The sequence below is a fragment of the Girardinichthys multiradiatus genome, chromosome 18, assembly GCF_021462225.1.
Source record: "Girardinichthys multiradiatus isolate DD_20200921_A chromosome 18, DD_fGirMul_XY1, whole genome shotgun sequence".
NCBI classification, from domain to species: domain Eukaryota; kingdom Metazoa; phylum Chordata; class Actinopteri; order Cyprinodontiformes; family Goodeidae; genus Girardinichthys; species Girardinichthys multiradiatus.
The window spans coordinates 51,741,036-51,752,820 of record NC_061810.1 but is presented as its reverse complement, the minus strand read 5'-3'; the positions used below and the strand labels follow the sequence as shown (position 1 = coordinate 51,752,820).

Here is an 11,785-nt window from a genome sequence, read left to right as displayed (position 1 = left end):
GATTAAAGGAGCTGAAAGTTAGAAACTGTTTGAGAGTCGTTCCTTTAAGAGTCCGTGTTAGATAAAGTGTGTGATCGCTTCTGGGGACCAAGGACCAGAGGAACTCCGAGACGTCTGACTGCCAACAGGGTGCGGTAGCTCAGACAAACCTCTCCTCTGCTCCAGTCAGGCAGATCAGCTCTGCTGCACGCTGGCGAACAGCTGATCTGTAACACATGAACATGTGCTGCAGGGCGGCTAGCTGAGCTGACAATGAAGAACCCGGGCTACTGTCAATTCGTCTTGGGAATGACATCTACAAGTCCTGCACAGTGGTCAGAGGGATTTTAAGCCATTCTTCTTGCAGGATAGTGGCCAGGTCACTACGTGATACTGGTGGAGGAAAACGTTTCCTGACTCTCTCCTCCAAAACACCCCAAAGTGGCTCAATAATATTTAGATCTGGTGACTGTGCAGGCCATGGGAGATGTTCAACTTCACTTTTATGTTCATCAAACCAATCTTTCACCAGTCTTGCTATGTGTATTGGTGCATTGTCATCCTGATACACGGCACCACCTTCAGGATACAATGTTTGAACCATTGGATGAACATGGTCCTCAAGAATGGTTCGGTAGTCCTTGGCAGTGACGCGCCCATCTAGCACAAGTATTGGGCCAAGGGAATGCCATGATATGGCAGCCCAAACCATCACTGATCCACCCCCATGCTTTACTCTGGGCATGCAACAGTCTGGGCGGTACGCTTCTTTGGGGCTTCTCCACACCGTAACTCTCCTGGATGTGGGGAAAACAGTAACGGTGGACTCATCAGAGAACAATACATGTTTCACATTGTCCACAGCCCAAGATTTGTGCTCCTTGCACCATTGAAACAGACGTTTGGCATTGGCATGAGTGACCAAAGGTTTGGCTATAGCAGCCCAGCCGTGTATATTGACCCTGTGGAGCTCCTGACGGACAGTTCTGGTGGAAACAGGAGAGTTGAGGTGCACATTTAATTCTGCCGTGATTTGGACAGCTGTGGTTTTATGTTTTTTGGATACAATCGGGGTTAGCACCCGAACATCCCTTTCAGACAGCTTCCTCTTGCGTCCACAGTTAATCCTGTTGGATGTGGTTCGTCCTTCTTGGTGGTATGCTGACATTACCCTGGATACCGTGGCTCTTGATACATCACAAAGACTTGCTGTCTTGGTCACAGATGCGCCAGCAAGACGTGCACCAACAATTTGTTCTCTTTTGAACTCTGGTATGTCACCCATAATGTTGTGTGCATTTCAATATTTTGAGTAAAACTGTGCTCTTACCCTGATAATTGAACCTTCACACTCTGCTCTTACTGGTGCAATGTGCAATCAATGAAGACTGGCTACCAGGCTGGTCCAATTTAGCCATGAAACCTCCCACACTAAAATGACACGTGTTTCAGTTTCATTGTCCAACCACTGTACATATATATAAATATAAAACGGTGGTTCACTTCACGGTCTGAAGTTAACCACCGTCCCACTAAGCCAGCGGGATTTCCACAGTTGCCCGTATGCCAGTTTGCCCCTGGCTGTGAGTCACTTCACTAAATGAAGACCAAACACATTTTAAACAAAAATGCACCAGAAACCGAGTCCAGTCCTTGTGAAAGCAAGTCCAGGCTTAATTATGCAAAGATATTTGGAAAATATCGGCTCGTTTTGCATCTGGTTTCATTCCCGCTACTTAGTCTGGTGGTTCTTCTGCTTTACGTTGAGAGGATGGGAAATCTCCAACATGGACATAAAATGCTGTGCAAATCTGTCAAGATCATATTTTCTCCTCTGAGATGCGCGTCGTGTTTTCACATAAGCTGCTTCTATCGGTGAAGCATGTTATCTAAACCAGTCACATATATAAAGAATATCAATGATGTAATACAGATATTTCCAGTCCCCACGGTCCCTGAATGCAACAGTTGGGAACATGTTGTTCAGCCGCTGTGTTGAGCTGTCAGTCATGATTCCTCACCACGTGATCTGAGGCCCCGCCCCCCACGCCAAAACAGGGCCAGAAGTTTGAAGCCGAAAAAAATAAAATCTGGAAGTTTGAAAAAAAAAAACTTGAATCTGAAAAGTAGTTTTTTTTTCTAGTTTCACATCAGTTTTTTTTTCAGTTGCAAAACATTTTTTTCAGTTTTCACATTTTTTTGGGGGAGGTTTATACGGAAGAGTATTAGGGCCACTAAAAAAATAAAATAAAATTCTGACTTTAATCTCAGAATTCTGACTTTAATCTCAGAATTCTGACTTTTTTCTCAGAATTCTGACTTTAATCTCAGAATTCTGACTTTAATCTCAGAATTCTGACTTTAATCTCAGAATTCTGACTTTAATCTCAGAATTCTGACTTTAATCTCAGAATTCTGACTTTAATCTCAGAATTTTGACTTTAATGCAGGTGAGCACCTGGAAGCATCTGGGTGCAACCAGCTTCATCGCCTGAGATGTGAGTCGTGCAGGGGAACGTCCAGCAATCTTGGGGAACATGTCAGATTTAAGTGACTTTTTACGTGTCCGAGGGCTTCCTGAAGATGCCATTTCATTATTGGAAGAGCAGAAGGTGAGTAAAACAACAGAGTTAGTTTAGTGTCCAAAATGGAACAAGCTGTTAGCATGTTTGTTAGCTTACATCGTTAGGAGGAATAAACGTGTTCCACAATGTTACATCACACGCATTGAATATAGGGTTATTAGCTGCTGATTGCTGGAATTATCCCAAAAGTGTTGGTTGTGTTTTATTTTATTGTTCTTTGTGTTGAATGTTTTCCAAGAAAATTAACCAGTAGTTGAATTATAGACGCTAACCACCTGCCAACATGAAAAATGTATTTGATGCGTTCAATTGAGTAACGTTTCGTACAGCAGAGGAGAGAAACTTGAATGAAATTGAAGGTGAAATACATGTTTATATATATTAATCAGGAAAATGGATGGCTTGCATAAACAGCTGCCGATCCCCGATTGTTGTTCTGATTGTGGTTGACTAAAGATCCTCTCAAACCATTCGCTAGCACCAACTAATGTTGTGCAAATAACTATATATAGGCTATGTTAGTGGTACAATGTTGGAAAAATATACAAACTGTTAAAATGTCAGAATCACAAAATAATTTTCCTGCTCTGTGTTTTATGTGCCAGCTCAAGACTTAAATTACATTTTATACTCTGAGCTACCCTCATTGTTGTCAGTGCAGTTATCGCCAAGGTGCGGAAATGGTGGGCTACAGTTCACTAAATCAAACTTAATACACTCATTAATGTTTCTTATAAAACAGTAAAACTAAAATTGCTGGTTGGGGAGCACAGCCGCCTTGAACTTTGACCACAGGGTGATATGATGTTGTTCGCACAACCAATGGAAACGCAAAATTATGTGATGGATGGATGGATGGATGGATGATCCAATTGCTGTTCCAAATAATGATATACAATGTTTCATTGTGTGTTCTCTGTGTAATACCCTTTATTAGACTGTATATTAATGAATCGGTGTTATTGTACCGACATGATAATCAATCCAATCCTTTCATTTTAAAATAAAGTAGAGGATGGTCCATTTACTGAAAGGCTATGCTTTAGCTCCTTCTTTCACCTTTGTATGTCTCCCTAAAACAGTATATAGCTTTTATGCTATTTAAAGTCAGTATTTTCCTATTGGCATAAGGGTGATCTTAACACTGATTTGCAGGGAAGACTTTGAAAAAAAGTAATTGTGTTTTCTGTCTGTTTTTGTGCAGATTGATTGGGATGTCATAGCGCTGATGGATGACGCAACTCTGGCAAATTACATCCCTTCCTATGGAGACCGAATTGCCCTCTTCAATTTCTGCAAAAGCAAACAACCACTCTCAAAAAGAAAACAGGGTCTTCTGCCAAGAGTTCCCCTCTCAGAGTGAGAGACACAGTTCCTGAAATGTCAGATTTGGATGACCTAGTCAGACTGTACTTCAGACTTTCTTTCAGTAACAAAGAAATACTTGCAATTTTAGCACACAGTCATCAGACTATAATAAGTGTTCGAACTCTAAAGAGAATTTGTAAAAGACTTGGGCTGTTCAGAAGGAAGAATCAGTCAGACCTGGAAGAAGTGATGGTCTTTGTCCAACAAGAAATCATGACCAGTGGTCAGATGCAAGGTTATCGATGGCTACATCTTTGTGCAGTTCAATGTGGAATTGTGGTGTCACAAGATACTGTAAGACGCATAATTAAATTGGTTGACCCACAAGGTGTGGAACTAAGACGAGCTCGACAATTGAGAAGACGTCAGTACAACTGCAAAGGACCAAATGCACTTTGGCACATGGATGGCTATGATAAACTAAAACTATATGGCATTGCTATTAGTGGCTGCATAGACGGTTTTAGCCGCTATGTTTTATGGATGGAGGCTTATGTCACAAACAATGACCCTAAATTGATTGCAAGTTATTTTCTGAAAACAGTTTCATGCATCAATGGATGTCCAGAGAGGATACGTGCTGACAGAGGCATAGAAAATAGATGTGTCGAACAAATGCAGATGTTTCTGCGGAGAAACCACACAGACAGTTTTGCAGGGGATAAAAGTTTCGTTTATGGAAGAAGTACAGCCAATCAACGCATAGAAGGGTGGTGGGCTACCCTCCGCAAACAGAGTGCACAGTTTTGGATGAGCTTATTTCAAACCTTTCAGGATGATGGTCACTTCACCGGAGACTTTTTGGGCAAAAATCTTATCCAATTCTGCTTTCTTAATCTTATTCAGGTAAAAGGGTGTACACATGTTCTGTAATGTCTGTTTCAAAAGTTGAACATGTAAATGTTCTGGTAGTGTTTTTAGAAATATCAAAAGGTCTTTTGTGAATAAAATGAGTTTATTTTCATTTTAATAATTTGATGGAATTTATTTTATCATTAGACATAACTACACCTTTCTCAGCACATGTGCATGGAGCAAATTTGTTTTTATTGCCAAATGTTTTAAATTAGTAGGGAGTCTGTTCCCCAGTGCTCCCTTGGGTCTGGTTTCAGAAAGCTGTTTTATCAGTAAGTTAATGCTACATATGAAATTAGGGATCATACAGTTTAAAGTGTTGCACCTCTCTGTGTGCATGTGCTGTTTGCTGAAAGTGCTATTTTGTTGTTGTGCTTGGCATTAGAGGTCACTTTCTTTTTGTATTAATTACTTAATAAGCCCCAACCTTGGGAAAAGTTATTGTTCCATTATCTGTTTTATACATTTACACTGTGCTGTTTTTATGCAGGATGAACTTGATGACGTTGTGCACACATGGAACTCACACAAAATCAGGCCAAGTGGTGGTGCATCATCGGGTCGACCAGTAGTGATGTACTCTTTTCCAGAGCTGCACAGGGCTGAGGATAGACTGAAACCTGTTTTCATGGATGAGATCAGTGTGTGCATGGAAGAGTGTACACCAAAAGCCAATATCCCTGCGATGAAACAGTGTTTGAACTTTGTTGTCTGCTTATGGTAGAAAATGAATGGAATGCCCCAAGAGATCCACTTGTTGCTGCTGATCTGTATATAAGGTTAAGAGAAAAAATACTCCAAAGTGTTTCAGAAATTTCTGTAGTCAAAAAGAGAAAAAACAGTGTTTCTGTTTATCTTGATTATGTGAGTAGTTGTCATGTCTTACAGGTACCCTATATGCAGGTATTCTTGCTTTGTATCAAATGAAAGACATTTTGGGGGCAAGCAAACATGTCATTTTTTACATCATTCTGTCAGAATATTAATGGTTATTACTGGTATAATGTAAATGCAGTGTTTTGATATGAGTTTAGTCTTTCAGCTACCATTTTACTGATCAAAGTAAAAAAATGTTTGGTTGACATCTTGTCCCAATATATAGTTTTTTTTTTACTTTTACACTCAGTCATTAGAAGTAGCAATGCTCATTTCTTGTCAAATATAGATAGTGTGATGTGATCATCAGTTATGTAACAAATTCTTCTAACTAGCTATGCTTTCAGCTGCATAAACAAATGTATTTTTTCTTCTAACACAATTCTGTGTTGTTAAATGAAATCCAATGACAATGTGTGTGTGAAATGTGAATGAAATGGCAGTACGAGTACAGCAAAAAGGATATTATAAAATTTGTAAACCTGCCTTCCATTAAATATAAACATCACTGTTTTGTTGCCAAGCATTTGTGAAGTATAAACTCACTAACTATCCGTTGCATTCTGTTGCCAACTTTTTTTCTTACTATTCATGACTGGCAATCCAGATCGATATTTGTAAGCCTTGTGTGTATCAGCAAATTACCCATGCATTAACTCGGGGAGGAGGGGCAAGTTCAGCCCTCGAGAGCTACTGTCCTTCATCTTTTAGGTGGATCCCTTCTCCATCATACCTGAATAAAATGAATAGCTTGTTATCAAGCCTCTTCAGGGTTTCCCAGGGCATCCCTGCACCTATGTGACAAAACAGTGCCCAAAAGAAGTTCCAAGTTATTGTCCCATTAAGTCTGAAACCATTTGCAATTATCAAATGTGTATCTAACTTTTTCTAATGACATGTTAAAGACAAATAAATGGCATTCAGCTCTGTTACTGAGTTCTTTTGAATTCTGATTCCATTCTCTTCATTTTCTCACAATAAATGATTTACCTTAGGGTTATTCATTATCCTGTAAAGTTAAATATTTCTCTCAATTAAATTAGCTGATCACAGTCTTTAATTTGGTTGATGAAAGCCAAGCCACATGTTAAATTTTTCTTTCATTTACAGCCAACACATATTAAAAGCCGGAGGTAAGGGGATAGATTTGACGCCTGTTGAAATGGATAAGGAGCTAGATCAACATATTAAAAACCATGATAGAATTTTATTTTAAAGTAACATTTATTAGCAAAATTTTACAAGAAACATTTTCTTGCTAATCCCAACAACATGGCCATTAGAATGAGCCAACCTTTAAAAACAGAAACTAGATCTAATACAACCCTGTGTTATACATCAGTGACAGTGTAAAAAATTAACACTATTGCTCTTGTGGTATCAAAAATAACGAGTCATCTAGGCTGTAGAGATAAAACAAGTGCTAATTGTTGAGGAAATGCAGAAACAAAAATTGGATATCTTCTGTTCACCGATCACTGCACTGCATTGTATACTTTCTATTTATAACATTAGAAACCAGTACATTTCTTCAAAACAGACTGAATCCATTATGCAGTGGATTATTGGTGGATGAGAAACACACATGCTTAGAATCAATATGACATTTAGAAAATACTGGAAAATATATAAATATATTTTCTGTAACTTTCAATTGTATTTTAACAGCAAATACTGAAAATTGAAACCTCAGCTTAACTTAGCTAACAATTGCATAAACTGTAAAGAAACATACTGTCAGACATGACTAATTCAAATATGTAAAATTGTACAGATAACATTTACAATGTAACAATGTTTGAGTTTTATCCAGACCCAATAATAAAATATCTGGATTAATTAAGTCTGACTCCTTACTTACAAGAGTATTTGATTTAGCTAAACTGCTACAAAACATGAGGCACTAAAGAAGCTTAAAAAAGAAGCTTCATTACATTTTCTTTAGATCTCTTGAAATAATTTTTCCTGTTGTTGCTACAGGTTTCTTTCATGCAGCAGGAGAACTCAGATCTGGTGAAGACAGCTCTGGATATAGTAATAAACAGTGTAAAACTCATTCTTTTTTTTTACCACTTCATTGTGTCGTGTGAAACTAGGAATGATAAAAGAAACTGGAATAATTGCAGTCAAAACTGGTCTTCTGACATAAATGGACAATTACTCAGATTTGTTTTAAACAGGTGTAATTTTCATAAGTTCAAAATACATATTCTTTATGTCTCTTTGCAGCTCTGCTCTAGTCTGCATGAACCATTCAAATGTAGTGGATTGCAGTAGCTGTCTAAACAATGTCCATTACCCAGACATTACTTTCAAGAACGGCATTAAATTCAGAACAGAAGTCTGGGAAATTTTCATAGCTGTCAGCTATTTGCAGAATACTTCCACATGTGTGACCCACTGGTCTTCTTGTGAATGCCGTCATATCTTGAAATTCCACAAAAATACTGTTTGTTACTATAAGATCAGATCCAGTGCAGAATCGCATAAATTTCTGAAGTTTAATGTCATCCAGCTCTCTGATGAATCTTTTGAGATGATTTCCCACATCTTTTTGCTTTGGAGACAAATCCTCAGCAAATTTCAGCAGTTGGCAGACTTTTTTTGATGTTGGTTGCAGGTCTGAGAACAACTTGATCAGTGCCTCTGGACTGAGGGAAATATGTGGATAGATGATCTCTCTCCAGCAGTCAATGACGAACATTGGTTTTTGGACAAGCTCTTTGTGTGCTATTTCATAAAGGATTGTAGGCAGAGTCTCGGCAGTTATTCTTTTTCTACAGCCATAACTGTCAAGAACCTCCACAAGATCATCTTGGTCAATAGCAGAAAAATTCTTGACTGCTTCCCTCAAAACCTCACATTCTTGGCTGCTGACAAACTGTAGAAAATGTGCTTTAAGATCGCTGTAAACGCTACTGAAAAGCACTTGTTCAAGAAAAGGGATTGCAAGTTTATTTGGAAAATACTGACAGTCTTGGTAACCTTTCAAAAGTATTCGTCCAACTGCCTTCCATTTTTCAGCAGGAAAATCATGGCGAATGAAGGGCACTTTAACTGTTGTACCGAGGGTGCATCGCTCATTGAATTTATTCCAGAAGCAGGTGAGAACATCTCTTAGTATCCCTGAGCCACTGCCTGCTTCTTCTGTGTTGTCTGGAAGTATGCGCTTCACATTCAGTGTTTTTCTCATAATATCTGAATCAGAGAAAGCAGTAATAATGTCATGTAAAGTGTTAGTATGATGTACAGTGATTGTTATTGCATCATCTGGATTAGCTGGACTGAGGGGTACAAGAAAACCCTCATAGATTAATGTGTCTTCTGTATCTTCCTCAGCATTAAGAATGGGACCAAAAGTAATTTCTGAATCATCTGAAGGTTCTAAACCAGGGTGGGCATCAACAGAAGAACTCCTGACTTCCCACGTTTGCAATGGATTAATTTCACTGCTACTGCTTTCCAAGACAAATATGACTTCGGATGTCTCGCTGTCATCTTCTTCAGGAACTTTTGGCTTTGTTGCAATGTAGAAGCGTAACATTGTCAGCCTCGCTGCTTCATACATATTGCCAATCGTCAGGCAGGTGTCATCAGTAAGGTGGTTCTGTTTAAAGTCCCAAACCTCAAACTCAAAATCTGTCTCAGGACCCTTAGGAGACATGCCATCAGGGAAAAAAAGTTTCTTTCCTTCATGAAGAATATCTTTTAATTCAGAATCGGTGGCCATTTGAATTTTTCTAGTCCCACCTCCCTGTTTCGCTCTCACCTGTTTAGTTATTTTTCCATCAGTATGTATCCATCCTATCTCAATATTTCGTGTTGCTTTTTGCTTCTTTGTCTGTCTTGTTCTTTCTTGAGAGGTGTTTTCCTTTGGACTTTCCTTTTTGGTTTTCATTTTCTCACGAAGCTTCTGCAGAAGACCCTGTTTTCTTTTTGAGAGTGGTTGTTTGCTTTTGCAGAAATTGAAGAGGGCAATTCGGTCTCCATAGGAAGGGATGTAATTTGCCAGAGTTGCGTCATCCATCAGCGCTATGACATCCCAATCAATCTGCACAAAAACAGACAGAAAACACAATTACTTTATTTCAAAGTCTTCCCTGCAAATCAGTGTTAAGATCACCCTTATGCCAATAGGAAAATACTGACTTTAAATAGCATAAAAGCTATATACTGTTTTAGGGAGACATACAATGGTGAAAGAAGGAGCTAAAGCATAGCCTTTCAGTAAATGGACCATCCTCTACTTTATTTTAAAATGAAAGGATTGGATTGATTATCATGTCGGTACAATAACACCGATTCATTAATATACAGTCTAATAAAGAGTATTACACAGAGAACACACAATGAAACATTGTATATCATTATTTGGAACAGCAATTGGATCATCCATCCATCCATCCATCCATCACATAATTTTGCGTTTCCATTGGTTGTGCGAACAACATCATATCACCCTGTGGTCAAAGTTCAAGGCGGCTGTGCTCCCCAACCAGCAATTTTAGTTTTACTGTTTTATAAGAAACATTAATGAGTGTATTAAGTTTGATTTAGTGAACTGTAGCCCACCATTTCCGCACCTTGGCGATAACTGCACTGACAACAATGAGGGTAGCTCAGAGTATAAAATGTAATTTAAGTCTTGAGCTGGCACATAAAACACAGAGCAGGAAAATGATTTTGTGATTCTGACATTTTAACAAGTTTGTATATTTTTCCAACATTGTACCACTAACATAGCCTATATATAGTTATTTGCACAACATTAGTTGGTGCTAGCGAATGGTTTGAGAGGATCTTTAGTCAACCACAATCAGAACAACAATCGGGGATCGGCAGCTGTTTATGCAAGCCATCCATTTTCCTGATTAATATATATAAACATGTATTTCACCTTCAATTTCATTCAAGTTTCTCTCCTCTGCTGTACGAAACGTTACTCAATTGAACGCATCAAATACATTTTTCATGTTGGCAGGTGGTTAGCGTCTATAATTCAACTACTGGTTAATTTTCTTGGAAAACATTCAACACAAAGAACAATAAAATAAAACACAACCAACACTTTTGGGATAATTCCAGCAATCAGCAGCTAATAACCCTATATTCAATGCGTGTGATGTAACATTGTGGAACACGTTTATTCCTCCTAACGATGTAAGCTAACAAACATGCTAACAGCTTGTTCCATTTTGGACACTAAACTAACTGTTGTTTTACTCACCTTCTGCTCTTCCAATAATGAAATGGCATCTTCAGGAAGCCCTCGGACACGTAAAAAGTCACTTAAATCTGACATGTTCCCCAAGATTGCTGGACGTTCCCCTGCACGACTCACATCTCAGGCGATGAAGCTGGTTGCACCCAGATGCTTCCAGGTGCTCACCTGCATTAAAGTCAAAATTCTGAGATTAAAGTCAGAATTCTGAGAAAAAAGTCAGAATTCTGAGATTAAAGTCAGAATTCTGAGATTAAAGTCAGAATTCTGAGATTAAAGTCAGAATTCTGAGAAAAAAGTCAGAATTCTGAGATTAAAGTCAGAATTCTGAGATTAAAGTCAGAATTCTGAGAAAAAAGTCAGAATTCTGAGATTAAAGTCAGAATTCTGAGATTAAAGTCAGAATTCTGAGAAAAAAGTCAGAATTCTGAGATTAAAGTCAGAATTCTGAGAAAAAAGTCAAAATTCTGAGATTAAAGTCAGAATTCTGAGATTAAAGTCAGAATTCTGAGATTAAAGTCAGAATTCTGAGATTAAAGTCAGAATTCTGAGATTAAAGTCAGAATTCTGAGATTAAAGTCAGAATTTTATTTTATTTTTTTAGTGGCCCTAATACTCTTCCGTAGGTTCAAAATAATTTTTCAGGTTAAAATTTTTTTCGTTTGAACAAACTTTATGGCCCCAATTTACCTCCATAAAAACGTCTGAGTTAAAGGAACAGGAAATGCTTTTATTTTGATATTTTCAGGCGGAAGTGCCCTTGTAACGTAGCAGCTAGCTTAGTAGCGAGAGGAGGTAATTTGTTCCTAAATGATCCAAAGTCGTTTAATTCAGCGTTCAGTTGGAGAGACATTCATGTGGTTATTATTATGAAGCTACAGCTAACATAACCTGGTTGTTA

At 38.2% G+C, this 11,785-nt stretch overlaps 2 protein-coding genes across 3 annotated transcripts; one reads left to right on the top strand and one right to left on the bottom strand.

Moving 5' to 3' along the window:
• Window positions 1–2,336: 2,336 nt before the first annotated feature.
• Window positions 2,337–6,076, top strand: LOC124883696. Of its 2 annotated transcripts, none has more exons than XM_047390933.1 (3): window positions 2,337–2,591; window positions 3,769–3,923; window positions 5,278–6,076. In XM_047390933.1, the coding sequence occupies exons 1-3, from the start codon at window positions 2,517–2,519 to the stop codon at window positions 5,357–5,359; spliced, it is 312 nt and encodes a 103-aa protein (XP_047246889.1). In that variant the 5' UTR covers window positions 2,337–2,516; the 3' UTR covers window positions 5,360–6,076. The 2 variants fall into 2 exon arrangements, with proteins under 2 accessions (XP_047246889.1, XP_047246888.1); XM_047390932.1 differs by having other exon boundaries at window positions 3,769–4,778.
• A 792-nt stretch (window positions 6,077–6,868) lies between these two features.
• Window positions 6,869–11,081, bottom strand: LOC124883695. Its single transcript, XM_047390931.1, has 2 exons — window positions 10,891–11,081; window positions 6,869–9,714 (listed from the first exon to the last, which is right to left on the bottom strand). The coding sequence occupies exons 1-2, from the start codon at window positions 10,963–10,965 to the stop codon at window positions 7,945–7,947; spliced, it is 1,845 nt and encodes a 614-aa protein (XP_047246887.1). The 5' UTR covers window positions 10,966–11,081; the 3' UTR covers window positions 6,869–7,944.
• Window positions 11,082–11,785: the final 704 nt, after the last annotated feature.